Source organism: Pyxicephalus adspersus, chromosome 8 (genome assembly GCF_032062135.1).
Source record: "Pyxicephalus adspersus chromosome 8, UCB_Pads_2.0, whole genome shotgun sequence".
In the NCBI taxonomy this organism is placed as follows: Eukaryota; Metazoa; Chordata; class Amphibia; order Anura; family Pyxicephalidae; genus Pyxicephalus; species Pyxicephalus adspersus.
In genome coordinates, this window is record NC_092865.1 from 68,677,948 (window position 1) to 68,701,953 (window position 24,006).

At 37.8% G+C, this 24,006-nt stretch overlaps 1 protein-coding gene across 2 annotated transcripts in view; it reads right to left on the reverse strand.

The window, feature by feature from the left end:
- The window catches only part of CHL1 (cell adhesion molecule L1 like), a 132,292-nt gene that overhangs the window by 12,266 nt on the left and 96,020 nt on the right, over window positions 1-24,006 (reverse strand). For both annotated transcript variants that reach the window (XM_072421053.1, XM_072421055.1), the window contains 13 exons: window positions 21,280-21,423; window positions 19,084-19,195; window positions 18,828-18,994; window positions 18,583-18,739; window positions 16,888-17,012; window positions 15,025-15,126; window positions 13,221-13,418; window positions 10,919-10,989; window positions 10,492-10,714; window positions 9,032-9,147; window positions 7,492-7,696; window positions 4,461-4,583; window positions 2,917-3,096 (listed from right to left, as the gene is read on the reverse strand). In XM_072421053.1, the coding sequence (XP_072277154.1) occupies window positions 2,917-3,096; window positions 4,461-4,583; window positions 7,492-7,696; window positions 9,032-9,147; window positions 10,492-10,714; window positions 10,919-10,989; window positions 13,221-13,418; window positions 15,025-15,126; window positions 16,888-17,012; window positions 18,583-18,739; window positions 18,828-18,994; window positions 19,084-19,195; window positions 21,280-21,423 (1,923 nt within the window). The remainder of the gene's footprint in view (window positions 1-2,916; window positions 3,097-4,460; window positions 4,584-7,491; window positions 7,697-9,031; window positions 9,148-10,491; window positions 10,715-10,918; window positions 10,990-13,220; window positions 13,419-15,024; window positions 15,127-16,887; window positions 17,013-18,582; window positions 18,740-18,827; window positions 18,995-19,083; window positions 19,196-21,279; window positions 21,424-24,006) is intronic.

The window sequence follows — 24,006 nt, forward strand, 5'->3', positions numbered from 1 at the left end:
GAAGTAGAGAAAGGTGCTTTACAGTGAAGGACCGGACCGCGGTAAACCGCGATCGATGGCCGCGCGTACTTTCGCGCTTCCAGCGAGCGCGGATTTTATTGATGAATCAGGGGCATTGTATGGAATTGTAGTTATTATTGGGTGTGGCACATCTACTTCAATCCCATTGTACTAACCTTATAATTAGAGATAGACTGGCTGGGATCTATATGGTCTGTCACCATGGTGGTCCTTGTTAAATCTCAAAATTAATATTTACCATAAAAGAGCTCTGTGGTTTGTTTGTGGCATTTTATTTTAAACTCAGGTGATATACATCTTTATTATTTATGTTGTTATTTAAAGCCCACATTTACCTTTTAACTTTTGTGTGCCAGTAGTTAAAATGTTGTGGATGTAATATTCACCTTTAATCCTGAGTTGTTCAGTACCTTCTGTTCCCAAAATGAAGCCACCAGCTTTAAGTATTGAATTATATAGCCCAATAAACCCTCTTCTTGTGAGCTCAAACCTTCATTGACAAACCTTTTGGAAATTTGCCATTACATTGGCCTGGACAGGACAGCATTGAGATTACATGGCATTAAATACTGCCCAGGAGGAAGGATACCCCAAGAGCAAAAGAAAGAACTGTGATGTCAATGAACTGGCCAGAAGGCTTCCAGAAAAAAAAGAATTTATACCTTGATTTACTTTGGAGTAAAAGAACGTCATAGAATAATTACAACAAGGCAAGACGAGGGGTAGAGGGGAAAAAACCTACCCTCTGAAGGAGTTGGGGGGATCATTGGTGGGGCTGATGGCACTGATGGGGCTGAGATAGAGCAATTCTTTCCTTTAATTATGTAATAAAAAATATTAAAAATCCCTCATCATCACCACCACCACCATCTAACTTTGTATGTTGCAAAGACCTGCTAGAAGTAGAGAAAGGTGCTTTACAGTGAAGGAAGTGACATCACTTTGACAGGAACTGCTGAAATACTTCTGTTCTAGTTGTGGTAGGTCATTCCAATATCAGTGCTTTACATTTTATCAAGTAAAGGCCAACCAAATGCACAACAAACTTTTACCTGCTGTGTGTAGACACAAAGGTAATTATATGCAGAATATATATATATATATATATATATATATATATATATATATATATATAAAAACCCACTACATTCCAGATGTATGTAGAGACAGATCATACTGTACTCCAGGCAGAGTTTTTAATGTCCCTGATTGCTGGTCTACAAACCTAATCAGACTGATCAGAAACAATGGTCTAGGGCAGTGGTCACAAACCTTTTCAGACCCAAGGATCACTAAATTTACCGGCTCCGGACCGCGCATGCGCAGTGAGCTGTGTATCACTCAATGGGGAAAAAACTTCCCCCAGAGTGACCCCATGATACCAGAATCTGCCCACTCTTAGCCTGCTATGGGAGAGTAGGCGGGTTGTGTCTGCCCACTGCCCTGAGCCTGCCATCCGTATGGGAGATATGGCCTGCGGTTCTGGCCGATGTGCCCCCCCCCCAAGATCCTGGCCAGAGCCACGGACCACCAAAATTTTATTGTGGACCACCAGTGGTTTGCAGACCACCGGATTGCCACCGCTGCTCTAGAGTAAAAGAAAAATGAAGAAGCAGCATGAATCTGTGTCTGAAAAATACTATTATCAAGATATAGAATGACAAGAACTACTTTTAGATAAATGTACAACAATAATTAAAAATTTGTAGAATTGTTTAGGTTCACTTAATTGTCCATTATGGTACTTACTTGCTTGTGCTAGTGTCAGTCCTTCCTCACTTACAGGTTTTTCATTCCAATATCAGTGCTTTACATTTTATCAAGTAAAGGCCAACCAAATGCACAACAAACTTTTACCTGCTGTGTGTAGACACAAAGGTAATTAAATGCAGAATATATATATATATATATATATATATATATATATATATATAAAACCCACTACATTCCAGATGTATGTAGAGGCAGATCATACTGTGTACTCCAGGCAGAGTTTTTAATGTCCCTAATTGCTGGTCTACAAACCTAATCAGACTGATCAGAAACAATGGTCTAGGGCAGTGGTCACAAACCTTTTCAGACCCATGGACCACTAAATTTACCGGCTCCGGACCGCGCATGCGCAGTGAGCCATGTATCACTCAATGGGGAAAAAACTTCCCCCAGAGTGACCCCATGATACCAGAATCTGCCCACCCCTAGCCTGCTATGGGAGAGTAGGCGGGTTGTGTCTGCCCACTGCCCTGAGCCTGCCATCCGTATGGGAGACATGGCCTGCGGTTCAACCAAAATTTTATTGTGGCTCACCAGTGGTCCGCAGACCACTGGATTGCCACCGCTGCTCTAGAGTAAAAGAAAAATGAAGAAGCAGTCCATAAGCAGGGATGCTGCCATTGCCTGATATACTGAGACCCTCTACAGTAATGCTACGTGCACATGTACAATGGTTTTCACCCATCTCTCATCCAATAAAAGGCTGATACCGGATGAGAATCTGGCGTTCGTACAGTCCTTGTAGTCTGTCGTCTAAACGACCGTCCTGGCAGATCCACGGATGACAGATGGCGAACAATCGTAATGAAAGTGAAGGGGGAGAGAGCACAGCGGGGTGCCGCTCCATCATTCTCCCCTCTCCATAGAGCATACCAGTGCTGTATGTACAGCACACGTTCATGCATCGTGCAGTCATTCATCGTTGGAAATGATGATGAAAGATCATTTCCAACGAAAATTATTCCACATGTGTACTTAGCCAAAGACTCCATGAATCTGTGTCTGAAAAATACTATTATCAAGATATAGAATGACAAGAACTACTTTTAGATAAATGTACAACAATATTTAAAAATTTGTAGAATTGTTTAGGTTCACTTAATTGTCCATTATGGTACTTACTTGCTTGTGCTAGTGTCAGTCCTTCCTCACTTACAGGTTTTCCACAGCCCACTCGTGTACACGCCTGCAGATAAAACTTGTATCTTGTACCAACTTCAAGGCGAGGGACTTTTTGACTAAGAGCATTCAGATTAGTTATAGTAATATTACTCAAGTTACCAACTCCATTGCTTTCATTAACTGAAAAACACAAAGAATGAAATCACTGAAAGAATTTATTAGACAGTCATTGTTTTTTTTTTATTTCAGTTTTGGACAGGGTTCCAGGGTTTTGGGTTAGAGCAGCTGTAATATTTTTCTGTTTTTGTCTTGGTTACAGAGCATTTATATTGCTTATTTTCTATGTGACAATGGCCATGAAATGCAACATGTAAGGGTAAATAATGACATGGGTGCGAGAAATGGGATTTTACCTATATGCAAACCCCGACAGCAATAAAAATACATGATAGGTTCCATCCACTTGTCCATTACTTACAAGTGATATGCTTCAATAATGATTATCACTATAAACCATAGGTCTATATACAACTATATTTATAAATATATATATATATATATATATATATATATATATATATATATATATATATATATATTAATTTACCTTTCATCACTTTCCTAATCCTGTCCTGAGTGCCCAGCTGTAAACTAGTACTGAAATGAACCATAGGTTAATAATAGTAATTTAAAAATGGCAACAAGCTATTTGCAATTTGCCCACCATATCAATTCCTCAGCAATCATCTATCATAGTTAGTATGCTTAAGCTAAAGATGTGCAAATTTATATGATATCCATATTTTAACTGGTATTTTGCATCATCAAGACTATATGATTACTGTTTACTGAGAGCAATAAAGTGTGTTAACCTTTTGCAACATATCATTTAATTATTAAACATTATAGTACTGCCAGGAAAATAGGGGTTCTGATGGGCTGCTGGTAAATTCTGTACAGCTTTCCTAATATCATATTATATATACAGGTTGACGCTCAAAAATCCGGAAACCTCCGGACCTGAGAAGTGCCAGACATTCCAAAATTCCGCAGCACCCGCACACATCTGGCACAGTTTAAGGGAGCAGGCAGCAGGGACGTCTGAACACATATTTAGTGTAGCAAGCAAGACCTAACAGCTTTTTCTGGAGAACAGCGCCATCAAAACATTAGTGACAAAACAGTGTACTACAGTCCCTGTATTGAAAATGAAGGAACCGGATTATCGATTGCCGGATTTTCGATGATCAACCTGTATATATATATATATATATATATTTATATACATACACACACATATATATATATATATTTATATACATACACACACACACACATACATATATACATACACACAGCATTTAAATGTGGTATTCCATTTTATTGTTGAAACAAACCCTTTGGTTAGCATATGTGACAGCTCCACACTTCTTATATACATTTTTGGTATTTAAACTGTAACAAAAAATTAACTCCTATATTCCATGTGCTGCAATTTTTAAACAAAACACCAAAATTGTTGTCACAAAAAAAAACAGACATACTCATCTGATAGTACAAGACATAGCTAGTCAGGATGCCGTTGGTCCTTTTTGGTGCTTCCCAGGTTAGCATGAAGGATTCCATATCAGAATTAGCAATTTGCAGATACTGTGGTTGTTCAGGAACTAGGAAAAAAAAAGAATGTTCAAAATACTGCAACATTATCTATTTCAGTCATTCTGTCTAGAAAGCTTGATATTCAATTGGTCTATTTAATTTTATAAATAAAAAAAAATGATGTCAAACTCAAGATTTACCTATTTTTTAATCACTCTTGTATGAAAAAAATGGGTGAATCTTGGGTGAGAGGTATAAATATTTGGAAGAATTGCAAATTAGACTCTTACATAATAATTCAGGATTTAAATAAGCAAGCCTTCAAAACATGCTATGATTTATTGTCAGGCTATTTTATACTATTTGAATACCAAAATTATATTTATTTTGCACAATTATTGAAATTATTTCCATAATAGAATCTGGTTGTTTTGTGCACTATTTGTATTCAAGGGCATTCCTTTGCAGCATTGATATTTACTGTGTACAGGAGGTTGTTGTGTCTTTGGCACAAAATATGTATATTTATACTTTTCCTATCAATTTGCCCTTGTTTTGGCATTTTATTTGTTGGAAGTGATCGCATTTACTATTGTAACTGCTATGGTAGTTTCATAACTGGCCACTGTGTGGCAGTGTGAGTCTTATTTTTATTTATTTAGTATATATATACTATATACTACTGTATAGTATAGTACGGTATGTATATATTTATATAGTTTTATTATGCATTGAAATGAACATTGCATAGGGATCCAAATAGTTGTGCATGATCCGATAGCTGAATTGATGAGCAAATAGTTTAAATACAGCCCAAAGTATTAAGATTGTGTGCCTTTCTCTGTTAAATAATGAGATTTCGAACAGAAGTATGGCAAGAATGTGTTTTTTTTTACCCAGAGATTATGTATTTAAAATGCCACTTCTAAATCAAAACCTCAGTAAAAGTATAATTGTAAATGAAAAGTAAAAAAATGAAAATTTATACCCAGTTCTCAGAAAGCCCTTGCTAAGAAAACACTCATCCACTAATTACAATCTTAGCTAGCTTGCTTTAATCCAGCCTGGGTCTCATCTAAATTCTGTTCAAGTTCTTAGATTTACTGAGAACTGACATATGCCTACATTTACTGGGTATTTTAAATGCAGAAGGTTAACCTACTTAGTTTTTTCATCCATGGTTACTCCCTCCTATAATCAACATGCTATTGAAATAATTACATAAAACCTGTTTTTTTACATACTTATGGTTTAGAATAAAAGTTTTGTGTTTCAGTACACAATGCAGGCGAATCATGGCTGATGGTTAGGACTGACAATGTGCTGTACACAACTTTCCAAAAACTGAAAGCTATCGTGATGCTGAGACAGTGTTTGCCAGTGTGGTATATAGGTAAAGTGGTATTGCGGTCCTTAAGGGGTCCTCCAGGCTTAAGAGAGACTACTACCACTACCAACTACGCATCCTGTTAACAGTCTCCACAAATCCCCTGAGGAAGCCAGACAGCAAAACGCGTCGGGGTAGGAGACAAAATAACCATGTTTACCATTACCATGGTATAGTCAGGGAACATACCTGTCTAGTCAAGGTGGTCTGAATGAACTCATTTAACCCATGGGTCAAGGGCATATATGACTTTTAATCACAATCATTTATTACAATATAAGCTTTTTTGCCAACAAACCCCAACTTTTCCTTCCCTATTTTTGTTCATACTGATTAATCATCTAACTTAGAACATTGTATACATGAAAGATATAGCCAACAGTGGGTCCTTGTGCAGGCTTGGTGCCGCCCAGTCAAAATAGAGCCCTTTCTTATATTACTATAAGTCCTGAAAATGTGAAATGCAGATTTACATATGACCAAGTCTGATCTGTAGATAAAGGAATTATAGTAGGGGTTTCCTAAAGACCTAAAAGTTATTTCAATGGTTCCCCCATGTTAAAAAGCCCAAGAAATACTGGATTAAACTGTAATCATATTAATTAAATAGTTAATGTAATTTTATGGAAGGGTTAAAAATCAGATTGCCTTTTCTTCTCTGTGTACCATTTGAATGATTTACCTTCATGTCATGTACACAAGATGCCAAGATCTGCAGAATTCTCTAAAAATGAGGGAAATCAGGCCTAGTACAAACAAGCTGATCCATAGCCTATGTTTCACTTAATCTGATTGAATTATTGGCTTTCACTCGTTTGGAAGACCCAAAACATGGCATACACTGGTAGGAAATATTTTTGGTCTTGTGGTAAGAATAGGATGAACCATAGGACAGAAAAAAGTTCATAATTGGATTTGAACAATCATTCATATCCATAATAGGAGTAGTGTACTTTTGATTGAAATTGCTTTCAATTGGTCAGCTGTTAAATTCACTTCAGGTCCAATCATTTTAATTTGACCAGTGATGGGATTGGCCATGAAAATTGGTCCATGGGTACTAGGCCTTAAACAGGTAATATTATTATTATTAATTAACAGGATTCATATAGTGCCAACATATTACACAGCGCTGTACATTAGATAGGGGTTGTAAATGACAGACAGATACAGACAGTGACACAGGAGGAGGAGAGGACCCTGCCCCGAGGAGCTTACAATCTAGGAAGTGGGGGAAGTATCACACAATAGGAGGGGAGATATGTAATGGTGGGAAGTAGTGACGGATTCAAAAGACAGAAGATGGGTAGGCAAGTTTGAAAAAATTGGTTATGAGTGCTCTAACAGTTGTCCTCAGAACAGCAGTCCCTATTAGAAGATTTTCTCTCGCCACTAATTATAGCGACAGCTATAATATTTTGGATTTGCTATCAATTTCAGCCCTGGTCAGAACAATCATCAAGACTAATATAGAAAACATTTTTTACTAAAGCATGTAGCATCAGCTGTAAACCTTTCTCCCTTTCACCTTCATACAAACCTAGAGGAATACGGGAAGTTCCAGAAACAGCTACTGCTTATATTCTTACCTCCTTCTGGTGTTTGAAATGTTACTGTGGAGCTCTCAGGTCCGACTCCCTTTGTGTTATATGCTGCTACGCACAGCTGATATTCACTGAACGGGTGAAGTTTTGGAACTATAGCCCAGTTCCTCTTGCCAGGAAATGATAGAACATGGCGTTGGCCATGGTGTGGATTTCCATCTTGAAGACCTTTTACTCTCCAGTAAATAATCTATACAACAGGATATAATAAAATTAGGATTAGAAAATTGTATATCCAACTATCTAGTCCAAACTTTTTTATTTTTTTTGTACAGTGGCAATGGATTTTTACATCTCAGTAGTGTTTCTGTTTTAGGTTTGGACTGAAGGCAAAATCAACCTGAACATCCAACATAGGGTTTGGTTTTACATAGGGTCAAATGAAGACCATATTCGACTTAGTGGCTAGCACTATGAGCTTGCAATAGACCTCAGTGCCATTTACATTACATTTCTATGTCCTTTTTATGTTTGTGTGGGTTTCCTTGGCTTGACACTTTGCTTTCACATTCATTTTTAGCACAAGTCTAATGCCAATGTATAAACATGTGTATATTTTACTATGGACCAACTATTTCCATAGGGTTTTAGATCTGGGATATGTTTATTTCCCTCATGGTTGAACTTGATGGACTTATGTCTTTTGCACTGTAACTATTGCACTTTTGCTTTGGTAAACCAGCTGCAGACAGTGAAAACTTTTGAGCTTTTCTTTAATGGCATTTGGGGGAAAAAAACTTTAGACTCCAGAGTTCCTCCAGAGTTTGCTAGGAGTTCCTTAAGCAATGATCAATTTGTGACAGTTCAGTTTAACAGATACCAGATAATAGTTTTGGCTTTCTGTAAGAATGACATTCCTCCCAATGACCAGCAATGTAAGAGCCATTCTTTTCACTGGCCACCACACTAGCAGGGGTTCCCCGAAGTTCTGTAAAATATTTCAAGGGCTCCCCCGAGTTACAAAGTTACACTGTAGTAACCCATAGCCACCAATCACCAAAACCTTTTAGATTTTTTAATAGTCAGACTACTAAGAGATGAATTCTGATGAGTTAGTGACAATTACTACACATGCTATAGGCCCTATTAATCAAACTTTTATGTTTAGGGTAACCACAGATACAAACAGTATCAGCACTGAAAAAATCAAAATCACATCTAGGCACTAAAAAATGCAAGAAATGTGAACTGTAGTTCTAACTTTCATAGCCTCTGCCATAAGACACTACACATTATAGTAATATTGGAGAGGCTGGAGAGAATACACTTTCATCAGTGAACCTGGGTGATCCAGAAAAAGCTGCAATAGATTTCTCCATCAATGTAATTTGCCAGCAAATGTTTTGAATCCTGGACCAGATCCATTCCAGGTTTCCTGGATCACCCAGCTTCACTGATGAAAGTGTATTTTCTCCAGTCTTGGAGAGCTTTAGTAAATCAGGTCTAAAAATATACTTTATCTTTATTTGAAATATTCAAACATTCATGAGCCCATTTCTTCCTGGTCCTCTATTCCCATTGTTACCTTGTAGCCTGCCAGATGTCCTCGTATTCTGTCCTGAGAGATTTCCATCCAGGTCACATTAACGATGGTCTGATTCAACACGCTCACTGACACATTACCTGGAGCTGCATCGGGATCTGTGAGGTTGAAAATATTATTGATAGTTTTCAATTATACTTTAATATGTATGTGCTGTAATATTATTAATCCAGATAGTACCATGCTGGAATCCTGCCCCTGTACAAAGCATTGCTCAGACCACATCTGGAATATACAGTCCAGTTTTGGGCACCAGTTCACAAAAAGCACATTGTGGAATTGGAGAGAGTGCAGAGAAGGCAACTAAACTAATAAAAGGAATGGAGGAGCTCAGCTATGAGGAGAGATTAGCTGAACTGAATCTATTCTCCCTTGAGAAGAGACGTATAAGGGGGGATATGATCACCCTGTATAAATATATAAATGGTCCATATAGAGAACTCTCTTCCCAATTATTCACTATTAGATCATTACAAAGAACAAGAGGGCATTCTATGCATCTGGAGGAAAAGAAGTTTAAGCTCCGGATAAGGAAGGGATTCTTCACTGTAAGGTCTGTGAAAATGTGGAATCGGCTCCCTCAGGAAGTAGTTTCAGCAACTACTATAGATTGCTTAAGAAAAAGCTGGATGATTTCTAGAAGCACAGAATATAACTGGGGGTTAAGGATTTAAAGTAAAGATAACAGTGACTGCTGATCCAGGGAACATCCGATTGCCTCATGGAATCAGAAAAGATTTTTTTCCCCTGTTGAAGCAAATTGTACCCGGGGTTTTTGCCTTCCCCTGAACCAACTATGTCCATATGGTTTATATCTGGGATATGTTTATTTCTCTAGTGGTTGAACTTGATCGATGTATGTCTTTTTTCAACCTAACATACTATGTAACTATGTAAGAGTTTATACAGGGAAATTAACAAACTTCATTGCTGAAGTTGGCAGACCATTGCTGATAAGGTTCCTATTGCCAGACCAAATGAGGAACATCAAAATTAGTTTAATGATTTATACTGAAACAACATCAAATATTTTATTTGTTTTAGGGGTTCACACACTTCCCCCTCATTAAGGCCCCAGAATGTATGTTAGCTTAGAGTTAACCATTATACTCATTTTAAAATATTTTACTATTGAATTTGGCATTCTGTATGTTTTTATAGACCACGGTTCCATTGGATCCACTTTGGTGCACTATAGCAGCTATGCTGAATTTCAGTGAAAGCATTTGCAGCAGATAAACTGTTAGTTTGATGTCTGGTTGAATAAATAATTGCACCAGGAGACTGAAATAAATAACATTTGGGGTATATGGATGTGCAACAAAGTCTGCACCATGGCTATCAAGAATTGTGTCAAGCAATACAATGGGCAATGCTGTACAGTAACTGTATGATCTAGTATAGAGTTTATTTTATTCACAAGTTTATGGACTGATACTCACTGTCCTCTCCTGAATACACGGCATGAATTTCAGGTTCAGGGCCACGTCCAATTTCATTGACAGTTTGGATATATATCTCATATGGTACAAATGCTGGTGTGTTCCTAATAATGTAATGGGTATGTTTCACTTTTCTATGATGCCACTCCGTCTCCACTCCCTTTAGGCGCCAGCTGACTTGGTACTCCAGTCCAGGCCCGTTATGCTCATCAGAATTCAAAGGCTGAAACAACCAATAAGAAAAGCCATCTACAGACATGCATATAGATAGTAGGCTGCATGAGAGAGCAATGGACTTCCCAAAAGTAAAATAATAACCTCAGGAAAGGCGTAAGTATGTTGAAAGACAATGTAGGAGCTTTTTTAAGATGTTTGATCTATTACGTTACATTGATTATACTTTTTTAGCACCAACTTTGAGTCTTACCTCCCATCTCACAGTTATTTCATCAGGACTGTTAGCTTCAAAGTACACCAGATGTGGATTCTTGTCAGGGACTGTAAAATAAGCAGATTGATTATATACACTAGCACTATACTAGGATGTATATATAAAAATTGTCTATTTGGTAAACACATGATTTGTCTTTTTACATTCCTGTGTATATCTTCCTAAAATCATTTTAGTTGTTATTGCAGCATTTAGGCTATGTACACACGTGCAATAATTATCGAACGAACGACTAAGGACCGATTGTTTGATAATTGTTAACAAAAAAGTGCACCACAACTGGCCAATGACTCCAATGAATGAGGAATGTTGCTGGAAATGACCATCCTGGCGGATCTGATTGAGCGACGATCATTTGCTATCTATTGTGTGTAGTGATCGTGGATTATTCTGTGATACACTTTCTCCTGTACATGTCATTTCCTGCATCGTTCAAACAATTGTATCTAGTGTGTGTACATTATTGGTAATTGACCTAGTTCTGTGTATAGTTTGAAATGTGCTGAACGCCCCTTTTTATTATTATTGGGAGATTATTTCTTCTTTTAGTCCACACCCCAGCTCACCTACATTCATCTGTCATGTGCTTTCTAATCCTTTCTGTAGTCAAACATTGTGTAAATTCTTTGTCGAACTGTGTCAAAGCTTATAAAGTGTCCTTTGTGTTCTTTTCCAGCTTTTGTGATAGTTGGGAGGGGGTCACATGCCTGCCTATAACTATTCCCATTTTTAAAATCTATGTGACCGACTATACAATAATTAGATAAGTAAGTACCACATCCCCGAATGGTTTATTGGAAAGAGAGAAAATGGCCCAATTTTCCTATTTGGAGCAAAGTGATCTCCAGGGAAAGGGCAAAAAGTGGGATCTTTAGGGTACTAAATGATTTAAATTGAATAAAAACACAACTTTATATACAAATGTTAAAACACAAATAAATCACAACAAATTCATAAAATCACAAATATGACTAAAAAGGCCACTACACAAGTTTATACAACCATCAAGAAAGTTTTTAACCTCAACAACATCCTTCCACTCAAAAGTAAAGACCTGTCAGTTGGTCTCCACCGGGCACAGCGACACGGGCGCCATGACCAGAAGTGACATCACATTTCTTTAGGTGTTCCACTCATGTTGGCACGCATGGTGAACATTTTCTTCCTGACTGCATAATGACACATTTGATCTTAGAAGTGCTCATTGTTGCTTACCAACCAACAGACACCAGCCAACCCATGCCATCCAAAAAATATTTGCCTGGGTTAAATTGAATGTGAAAAGTGGCACTGTCTTTACAAGATAGCCAAAGGCAAAGAGATGTCTGGCGGCATGAGTTTGGGAGACATTTGCCCACTGTTATTCATGCAATGAATTTCAGAGTTTCAAAGAAGGACATTTATGGTTAACACCTTCCTCCATAAGCCCCATCCAACCAATCTATAGCAAATTAGTTGTCTAGATTGATCATTAGGTGGCACAGATATAAGTGGTCTGTATAGGGCAGAAACAGAGATATTAATGCATTTAGTTGCCAGGGGAATGTACATAAACTCAGCTGTTGTATCCTACTAGGGACGAGCGAACAATCTCGCAAAAATTTCCTCGACGTTCTGATGGGTTCACGAAATTTCGCCAAAATTTTGTGAAACCATCGGAAATCACTATAGGAGGATTATTGATTGCATTCAAAGATACAGCCCTGGGAATCCTCCTGTCAGTGAGCGATCCTCGGGCACTACAGATCAGAATGAGGGCAAGCCATCATTCTAACCTGTAGTGCCCGGGGATCTCCCACTGAGAGGAGGATTATCGCGGCTACGTTCATAAATGCAGCCGCGATACTCCTCCTCTCCCGAGTCATGTGGCTTGCTTTTATGAATGAGAATTATCAGAGGATTTTTCCCACGCTGCATTCATTTATGAGAAGCCAGCAAGACTTCCACTGTGTTCCTAGAGAAACTCTATCCAGGAACACATAGTACAGGACTGCAGCTGACAGCTTTGCTCCCCTGATTGGTCTTGCAGGTCCCAAAAATTTGGTCTCGCCGGCCGAATTTACAAAGGCCGTTCTCACCTACATGTTTGGTAAGGCCCAATTCACCTTGAGACCGAATTTAACAAATTTGCTCGCTCATCCCTATATCCTATCACTGCTATCTTTAGTCAGTAAGCATGTACCTTGCCCCACTTCCAGATATAGAGGCGGAGAAGGAAGAAAAGGAAAAAATAAAAAGCCATGTGTGCTTATTGGAAATTGTAATCTAGAAAGCTTACCTGCTGGCGGTGTGCTGTATATCTCTGATGCAACACTTGGTGGACTTTTTCCGATACCATTTACAGCTAGCACACGGAACTGGTAGTTAAAATAAGGACTGAGATATAACTGGACTGTAGTAACATTTCCCGGGACACTGGTCTCATCGTCCCATTGTCCTGCTTCTTCAATATTTTTTATTGATTGAATGATAAACTCTGTGGAAAGAATAATTAGAATTATCAGTGTGCTGCAATTTCTATAAAATGTTTACTAAAATTATTCTCTCAGAAAACAAAAATGGCAGCTACCGGTGCTAACTGTGTTAAGGTTGAAATTGAAAATTCAGGGCCATCTACACTACCTGGTGAACAAGTAAACGGGAGCAAGAATATATTCGTACATATGAGGATGTCCTAAGAAGATAAAGTAATTAAAGTTTAATGACTCACTAAATAATAAATAAAGGATAATACTGACAGCTTGGGAGAAGCACCATTGCTGACTACTCATTCTTTCTTAAGCTTAACTTGACAGATAATTTAAAATCTTTGTATGCCTTCAGTTACCCCTATATAACATCATATAGTGTGAATCTACTGATTGAAAATTGTTTGCACTATAGGTATTCTTTGCTTAAGTATTTCATTATAGCATGCAACATTTGAATTTTGTGGTTTGTGGCATATTTTACTTGAAAATTTTCAGATACCTTCTTAGAAGCTGATGGAATTGGTTAATTTTGGGATTTTTAAGGTATTCAATCAAACACAATATTCATATTTCATAGACATAATATAAAACAATAATTTATTTGGAACTTCATTTAAAAACTTTTATAAAATCATTAAATTAGTCTTTACGATTCCATGGTTGGTCTAGTATATGTAAGTAGGAATTAAACGTTCAACATGTTTCACGGAGCAAAGTCTGCTTCATGAGGAACAAATAGCATTTCTTTTTCTTTTGTGGCTCGCTGGTTTGAGCACTTAGACCAATAGGGCGATCCTTTCTACACAGTACACACGAATAACACAGCATGGACAAGGAGAAGAAGAAAGTCAAATGCTGGCTGATTGCTTGCTTTTCAAAAAATGAGTTCCAATGTCTCCTACATCCCTGTTTCAGTCCATTTGCAACTTTGTACATTACCCTGATGATCCATATTGTTTTATATATAAATACCTGCTTGGAAGTTTCATAGCTGCAGATTAAAAGCATTTAAATAGGTTCTGTGCCTGGGCTTGGTAGAGAATATTATAGGATGAATTTTTTAGTTCATAGTTAACAAATCCTGCATGACCAAGTTCCTTTAAGTGGGTAAAGGACTGTTGTGAATTTATTTTATTTTATTATCATATTTATCTTTCTGTGCATCCAACACACATTACCAAAGTCATTTTTTCACAGGCTGACCCTTTCATCACCTTATGCGGACTCATAGACTTGTAGTAGCAATAGCACTGCCAATAATGATGCACAGCCTATATATTATGTTGAGACATCATGGAAGAAGCCATCTAGTGCAGTGGTCACCAACCTTTTCAGGCGTACTGTGCATGCGCGGGGGCCGTGTGTCACTCAAAGGGGAAGAAACAACATTATGCTAGAACCCGTCCACTCTGGGTGGGTGGGTTGTGTCCATACGGGGGACATGGTCCATGGCTTTGGCTGGTGGGCCCCCCCCGCCAGGTCCTTCTCCTGACCCCGCTGGGGGGCCCATCAGCCAGAATTAGATTAGCAGTTGGTGACCGCTGATCTACGGATCCAAATTGTGAGCCGTTAAACAAAATGAAAAGCGGGCTTTAACATAAGATGACATACCTGTGATGGGGCTGTTGTGACTATCACCTGCTGCCCAAGACAACAAAATGCTGCGCTCATGCTTTTCCAAAAGGCGCAGATTTTCAGGAGGCATTGGAACATCTGAAATAAAAAAATAATCATCTCTTACTTCAACTCACTACATTTTCAGGACAGGGAGAGGATAGTCTTATATTCTACTTTTTTTTATTAGGCAACAATACAAACTGTGTAAAGACCTTTATTTGGACCACCATTTAGAGGTATAGGTAGGGGCTAACAAAAGAGCGGCCCTAAGTATAGGAGATATACAGGAGTTGGCATACTTTCCTCTAAAGAAATGTAATGTATTATTCTTGGGAGTTCTATGCAGGTAGCTGACAAATAAATCTGAATATTTTTACTAGTAAATATTAATAAGTTAAAAGAAACATAATAAAAGTGTTAGCAAGTTGATTTTTGGAAAAAACTAAGCATTATTCCAAATAACTCCAAAATTAAATAAATTAACTGCACATGAGCAGCACAAAAATATTTTTAATGGAAAGAGTTTGACGTACAAAAAGAATCCAGTTTATTACACTTTTAAAAATCAATGAACAAAATATACATTCATTAACATAAAATCTGAAATTTATGGTAAGTTACAGTATCTGGTTTTTTTTAGCAGGACTTTGGAAGCCCCCTTTAATAAGGAGACGCCCAGATCTCCACCACCCCACCCTAGGGAATGAGTACAGGGGTACATAAAACCCCTTTACTCATTCCCTGTAAGGGTTAAAAGTAAAACTTTTATAAACGCTTATGTAAAATCGCAGAATTTTGTGGTAAACCACGTCATAGACGTTTATAAAAGTTTTGTAGAGCGGGGTGACCGTTGTATTGGTGGAAACAATTCTGAAGCGTACGAATCAGTAACGGTTTCTCATACAACTTAATACTACACTGACGTCACGCTGTGCCTCCTTTGTTTTTCATTTTTAGTAGTTTGTGAATTTAGTGCAATATAAAGGTGAAAATTGTCATTCAGAATATTAAAATTTATTGGAATATTATTTTTGTTTTATTGTTAATAAAACATAAAAATAATATCCAAATTTTTCTGTGGACCACCAATATTTTCTCGGAGACCAACAGTGGTCCATGGACCACTGGTTGGCAACCACTGCTTTAGATCAGCTTTTCTCAACCTTTTTACCCCTGGAGGCTTAAAATATTTTCAGGTCTCAGGGAAATCCTTCTAAAATCAATTTTTTGTGGGTCAGTGGCCAGTAGAAAGAATGATCACTTACAATGGTAGCTAGGATAACACCTTTATAGACCACTATAAACATCACTGAAATCATGCGTTGGCTTTACCGAGTGGTGGTGACCCTAAAGTTATGCTTGCATCATCAAATGGGAGGTCAGTTAGCTACAGTTTGGAAAAACCCTAGCAAACTTTGAAGGAATCTCTATTTAATGTACAGCGCTGCGTAATATGTTGGCGCTATATAAATCCTGTTTAATAATAATAATAATAATAATAATAATAATAATAATACCCTGGGGTTTTACATACCTCTGGTTAAGGGTGGCTACTCCAGGCTTACCATACAGAGGGAACACTGTCCAATATTTAATGTTTTTCTTGGAAGGTATGCCAAGTGTCAATACAGACTAGACAATACAGACCCTACATTTCTAACAGGAATTTCTTACAATCAGTATATTTGCCTTAAATATTGAGAACACTAAAGGTTCCATCCACGGGATTCAATAAGGGGACAGTGTAGACGTACTAAGTTTAAAATAAAATGAGATCAAATGTTGCAAGAACAATACTGCATATGACAAAACCACAAATATTGACACTACATTACACATGTTACAAATCTTACATACCTCGTACAGTCACCTGAACCTCGGCTGTCATGGTATCCAGCAAGGTAGTTACAATACAGTAATAGGTGCCTGCATCGTCCCAACTTACATTGTAGATTGTCAAAATGTTTGATTTCACATGTATTCTGTAGAAAGAAATGTTGGAAAGGATAAGTTAAAGCAAAGATACATAAAAAGTACTTACACAGTATTTATATAGTGCTGACATTTTACGCAGCGCTGTACAAAGTCAATAGTCATGTCATTATCAAAGCCCCTCAAAGGAGCTCACAATCTAATGTCCCTACAATAGTCATATGTCATTAACACAGTCTAAGGTCAATTTTGGGGGGAAGCCAATTAACCCAACTGCATGTTTTTGGAATGTGGGAGGAAACCTGAATACCCAGGGGAAACCCATACAAACACGGGGAGAACCTGCAAACATGGGACCTAGCGCTGCAAAATGCCAAAATCTTAATTTTAAATTGGGTGGTGATAAATTGTAGGTGGGTGGTGGCCCCTGTATTGTTACCCAACTCTTCAGTAACCACCCAAAAACAGCCAGGTGGTCACAGAAAAGTGCCGGGTGGTGCACTTAGCTAAAAGGGAGAACACTGATAAGGATATAAATACAAATGACCATGCAGAAATTTATTTATTTAATGGTATAGAGGGTTGTTCTCAATTATTAAATGGAATGGTTAGATGTACCCTTCTAAATAGAGGCTGTGGGTGGGGGCATGCTTTTAGGTCCCTGGCACCAGCAAAGTGAGATCTGGTTTATTGGTGGGTATCTGTAAATTTATTGTATTTGTATTGATAGGAATCTGTAAATTTATTGTATTTTGTATTGATAGGAATCTGTATATTTATTGTATTTTTAATGGTGGGTATCTGTATATTTACTGTAAATTTATTGGTTGGTATCTGTATATTTATTGTAAAATTATTGGTGGGTATCTGTAAATTTACTGTAAATTTATTGGTGGGTATCAGAAGAGCAATAATCAGGTAAAACCTATGAAGCAATGAAAACCCAATAACTGAGTAACAGGAAATATTGGAACATCTGCTAGTGGGACAGAGAAAAGTTTTGGTTTTCTATATACTGTAAATATTATTTCTGGATGTTGAAGATAAGACTATGCCAATGCTAATAGCTCTATGCTGTTACAACATTTCATATACATATATAATACTGAATATTTGTCGTTATAGATGATCATCAGTGATACCCAACACCACTTCATAGGAGAATCTGGTCACTTGTGTTTCACTTAGGGCCCTAGTTATAAAACATTATCCTGTCAATGTCTTCTAGATTGGTTTATAGTTTTTGTGTATGCAGATAGCATTTCCTATTTTGACAACTGTGCACTTATGAGATTGACCAATAGGTGACAGGGCGAGTCACTAAAATGAACCATCTGTCATTAAATTTCAGATGAATTGACAGGGGAATCATTTATAAATAGGGCCCCTAGAGAAACCAACACTTTGTAAAATTTGTAGCAGATAATCAGGGGAATGCTGGTCATTTTAACATCATGATACTTGCAGTATAGGTTAGTGATACATCTAGTCCTATTCAGTAGCCAAATTGGAATTTTAGCAATGCATTGGTTGTAATGGTGGTGCAAAATGTAGTAAAAAAACGGTAAACACAATGCTGGAGCATTAGTGAATATTGTCATAAAGTTGATATGATAATACCTTTTGTTGTCCTCCCTTATTTCCTGATTGTCCCTCCGCCATGTAATTGTCTGGGAAGGGAGAAGGTGAGGATCACAATGAATATGACAAGTCAGTGTTATACTATGTCCTCTCTTTACCCAGGGGTGCTCAGGAGACACATATCCTCTGGTGGGTTCTAGGAGTAAAACATACGGAGATATTTAGTGTATTATTGATTCATGTGCTATTGACAATTTTATTAACTTGGTAACAATCTCTAATACCTCGAAGTACCACATTGGCCATGACTGAGGCATTTCCTTTGGAGTTTGACACTTCACAAATATATGAGCCAGCATCTTGTGCTTCTGCTTTGTGAATATGAAGGGTCCCATGTTCATCTATTGTGTAGCGGCCACTTACAGGATGAACTATTCTTTTGCCATGGTACCTGCATTACAAAAAGAAATTGAAATGAATGTAGAAGTAGCTACCCTTCATTACAGCAGAGGTTAGGTAAGTATGTGAAGAATTACATACCAGGTAACATCAGCAAGAGGAAATGCAAAGTTCTCACACAATAATGAGATATTATTTCCCCACACTGCTGTGTATGTTCTGCCTTCAGGAGTTAAAATCAACGGTATGATGTCTGATGGGAACAAAGTACGACAATTACCACAATGAACTTCAATGCACTTTTAAAGTCTTACACCTTTATCTCTACAAAGATCTGTATTTAGTTATTATTATTATTATTATTATGATAATAATAATAAACAGTATTTATATGGCGCCAACATATTACACAGCGCTGTACATTAAATAGGGGTTTCAAATGTTTGTTCTTATGTTTACAGGCTGTAAAGGACCTTTATATTGATATTTGCTAGCAAATGTTTTGAATCATAGATCAGATCCATTCCAGGTTTGCTGGATCACCCAGCTTCACTGATGAAAGTGTATTCTCTCCAGCCTTGGAGCTTTAATAAATCAGGGCCAATGAACGTGCTGCTATTTTTATTCCCACTCCGGTGCTTTATACTCACAAAAGTGAGTAACAGCCATATCACTTGTCACCAATGTCCTTAGGAGAGAGAGCAAACCTTGTATAGACATTTAATTGTTTCTTAAGCTACGTACACACTTCCAATTTTTATCGTTGGTAAACGAACGACGAACGATCCTGCACGATATCTGCGAACGATCGTATGGCACCGATCCTGTACATACAGATAACGACACGATCGTTCAAAGATATTGTACACATGATAGATGCGATCGTTTGAACGATACAGGAAGTGACGTGCACCACAGGAAGTGAGCGAACGTTCGTTCACCGCGCATGCTCAGACCATGGACGATCACTGAACGACCGTACACACGATAGATGGTCAACGATCGTCGTCCACTCCGATCCGCCGGTCCGGTCGTTCATTTCCAACGACTATCCTCGTTCGTCGGCGTCCTTGGTTACTTTTTTTACGAACGATTTTTGGCCAATCGGTCGTTCGTCGGTCGTTCGTTCGTCGTTCATTTCCAACGATAAAAATTGGAAGTGTGTACGCAGCTTTAACCTCCTTAGCGGTTCATTTCTGTCCCGATTTATACGTCTAAAAGCTGTATATTGTTTTTCATGAAAAAGTATTTTAAAGTATAATATTATGAGTATAATAAAGTTTGAAACACAAAAGCATGTCAAAATAATAAATTAAATAAATAAAATAAAAAAATATAAAATAATAAAATAAAAATATAATAAAATAAAATATAAAATAATAATTTTGACATGATTTTGTGTTTCAAACTTTATTATACTCATACTATTATACTGTATAGTATATTATACTGTAAAAGAAAGTTTCATGAAAGACGATGTACTGCTTTTACACATATAAATCCAGTGTATTGCATTCAGTACAGTTATTTTGTGTTGAATGCAATACAAAATAATTTGAAATTCCCGCCGCGCCCCCTAGCGGTGGCTCTTTGCACCGACGTCACCGGGAACTTCCGGGGGATGTCAGTGCGCTCGCCGGGAACAGATCAAGGAAGAGGATGTGGCCAGAGGATGGCAGGACACAGGAGGACACCGGTGGGGCCAGGTAACTGTTTGTTTTTTACTTTTTTACCTGCCCCAAGTGTGACTCGGGTTACTGTTTTCAGCTGTTTTTTTTTCTCCGAGTCACACTCTGTCTTACTGCTGGGGAGGTAAATGACAGTAGGAACATTGGCCCTTATTTATTTAGGCTCCCCAAGGCTGGAGAGCATACACTTTCATCAGTAAAGCTGGGTGATCCAGCAAACCTGGAATGGATTTCCTTTCAAAGTCATTTGCTAGCAAATGTTCCAGGCATGTATATGACACATGTACATTGAATTGAGATTTACCAACATGTGTGATCATTTCCTGACTAATTAAGGAGATGGAAATCAGTCTTTTAGGATCTGTGTTAAGTATGTTTAAATTCCAATTCACACCGGACCTGATCTGAAACTCATCAGCTACAATTTTGGGACCAGGTGTTCTAGGACTGGGTGAACCCATCTTGAACAGGGAATTGCCATTGCCAGCTCCCATGTGATAAGGATTGTATTATGGCTGAATGTTTTTTGTATATGTAATGCATAGATATGAACAGACGCTCACTCAGTATTTCTTTGTACTAGTTAATGCTACCACTCCTCTGTAACTGCCTATAATTCAAGGACATAATACAATAACTAATGGCTTACCGAGAACATCTATGTTTGCAGTAGAAAGAATAGTTCCATGTTTGTTTGATGCCTCGCATTGATATATTGCACTGTCTGACACCTGAAGTGAATGAATAAACAGCAAACCTCCCATCCTTTGATGGTTGTCAGGAAGTGTCCCACCTTAATGTAAAAAGATAGAAACAATACTTATAAAAAGAGTTGGAGCCCCGGGAAACACACTCTTTGATCTTCTTGCACAACAGATAATAATGTAATTACTACATTTAAAGATTTTTATTGGACTTTATAATGCAATCCCTGTTATTTATTAATTAGTTATTATATTAGCTTATTATTGTTGTTTATTTGTAAAAACCTTGAAAAATAAAGAATGTAAAAAATAAATAAATACAAAAAAACATTGGAGCAAGAGGGCCGTTGTTCACATAGTTGAAGTTCATGACTATTCTATAACTACAGGTAGTCCCTGGGTTACATACGAGATAGGGACTGTAGGTTTGTTCTTAAGTTAAACTCGTATGTAAGTTGGAACAGGTACACTATTTTATTAAATGCAGTTAGGACAGATGTTTGTCTCAACATATTATTAGGCAGTGAGATGTCAGTTACTGTATAAAGTCCTCACTGTGAGTTAATCACAAACAAAGCAAAAAAACATCGTTATGGAGCCAAGACATTAATTAACTTCTGGAGCAAGCTGTGCTTTGATATGCAGAGTTTGTCTTGGTCATTTGTTACAAGATGTTGTATAACAGCAGAAAACGTCTTCTGCACCCCCCCACACACACACATCAAGCCTCCATCCTGCACACGAAGGAGCAGGGAAGCCTCGGGGTACTCAGAGACTACCTGTATAAGACAAATGTTACATATCCAGTAGTTTATCACTGAGGCATTAGGAATTTCACTTTGGAAGAAGAGAAAAAAACATTTGACCTGGTCTACTAAAACTCTCCAAGATTGGAGAGGATAGGCTATCATGAAGGAACCTGGGTGATCCAGTAAATGGAACTGCTCCAAGAATAAAAACATTTTTGCCCCCCTAATAACAAATCATTTTTAAGATATCTATTTTAGGTTTGCTGGATCATCCAAGTTCTTCCATGATAGTCTTCTTGCCTTTTCCAGCCTTGGAGACCTTTCATAAACCCGGTTGAATTTGCCCACAAATGAGGTGTTGCTATTGGGATTTCCCAGGCCCATCCTTGGGTATGCACATATGCTGGTTTTTATGGAACACAGCCTGTACCAAAAGCTCACTGCTTAAGCTGCAGTGACTCCTGGATAAGTCTTTAATTAATGTCTCATTTAGAGTTGATACATCTGCATTGAATCACCTACTGTATCTGTGGGAGGAAGAGATCTTTGATTATCCATTAGGGCTTTTCTTTCGGGTGGAACAAACTAACAAATCACCTACTGGCAATTCATTATTTAACTCTAGGAAACTTTAGGTGTGGTACTTTCAGGATTTAGCTGCAGCTATTTTTAATAGTCAGAAAATCTTTTGCAATTCAATGTTTGTGTAGCATTATAAAGCTATAGAATATTTAGGAAAAGTAAGGATTTAAATGGGTGAAAGCCAAGGGGTAGGGGAAAGTTGTTCCTGCACACTTCTGTAAAGTAAGACACGCACTGGGTTTGTACGGGTGTTATCATTTAACTCTTTGCAGTATAAGGTTAACCTGGGTGGACAAGTTACAGATTCTCCAAATTTTGCCCTGGTCCTATATATTTTATGGTGTTACTTAGAGTAGCAGTAAGGTATTCCTGCTCAATCAATGTTTTGATGCTATTACAGAACCTACATTTTCATTGTACAATTAGTTATGATAACTAGTGTTGGTGTTCGAATTCGGGTTGTCCTTATATTTGACCCAAATATGGCTGTTCGAATTCAGATAGACCCGACCAGAAAAACATGGGATTCGACAGCGCAAATTCGTGTGTAAAAAAAATGTGTTAAAAGAATAAAAATTAATGTAAAAGTAATTTATTGAATGTGTGATTTGTTTTACTAACTTTTATTTTTTTACAGGTTATCCCACAATGACAGGATGAGGTTAAATGGGGACAAGTTTCCCTGTTCATCACTTCCAGTGCTCTGTGATTGGCTGAGAAAAGGTAAACCCTGATGACAGCTCAAGCGTTAAGAACAGTGTGCCAGCCTCGGGGCACTATAGGTAATTAACCTCTAGTGCCGGGGGATCTTCTCAGTGGATGCGGCTGTGGCCGATCCCTGGTACTAAAGGTTAAATGGGGATAAGTCTCCCCATTCAAAACCTCAAGTGCTCTCTGATTGGCTGAGGAAAGCTTTCCTCATCCAATCAGGGAGCACTGTCCCTATTCCTGGATAGAGTTTCTCTATCCAGGAACACAGGACTCCCTGGTAACTCAACTGGTAAAGGGCTGCAAGAGCAATCAGGGGAGCGGAGCTGTCAGCTCTGCTCCCCTGATTGCTCTTGCAGTTCTTCACAGTCCCTAAAAAAAAACAAAAAAAAAACAATTCTCCCACCATTGACTTTAATGGTGTTCGAATTCGGCATTCAATCATTTGAACAATATCTCCCTATTCGATCGAATAGCTAATGACCTTTGGTGATAATCACACATTATTACAGGTGTCGCTAAAGCTACGTACACACTTCCAATTATTATTGTTGTTAAACGAACGACGAACGATCCTGCACGATATCTACGAACGATCGTATAGCACCGATCCTGCACATACAGATAACGACA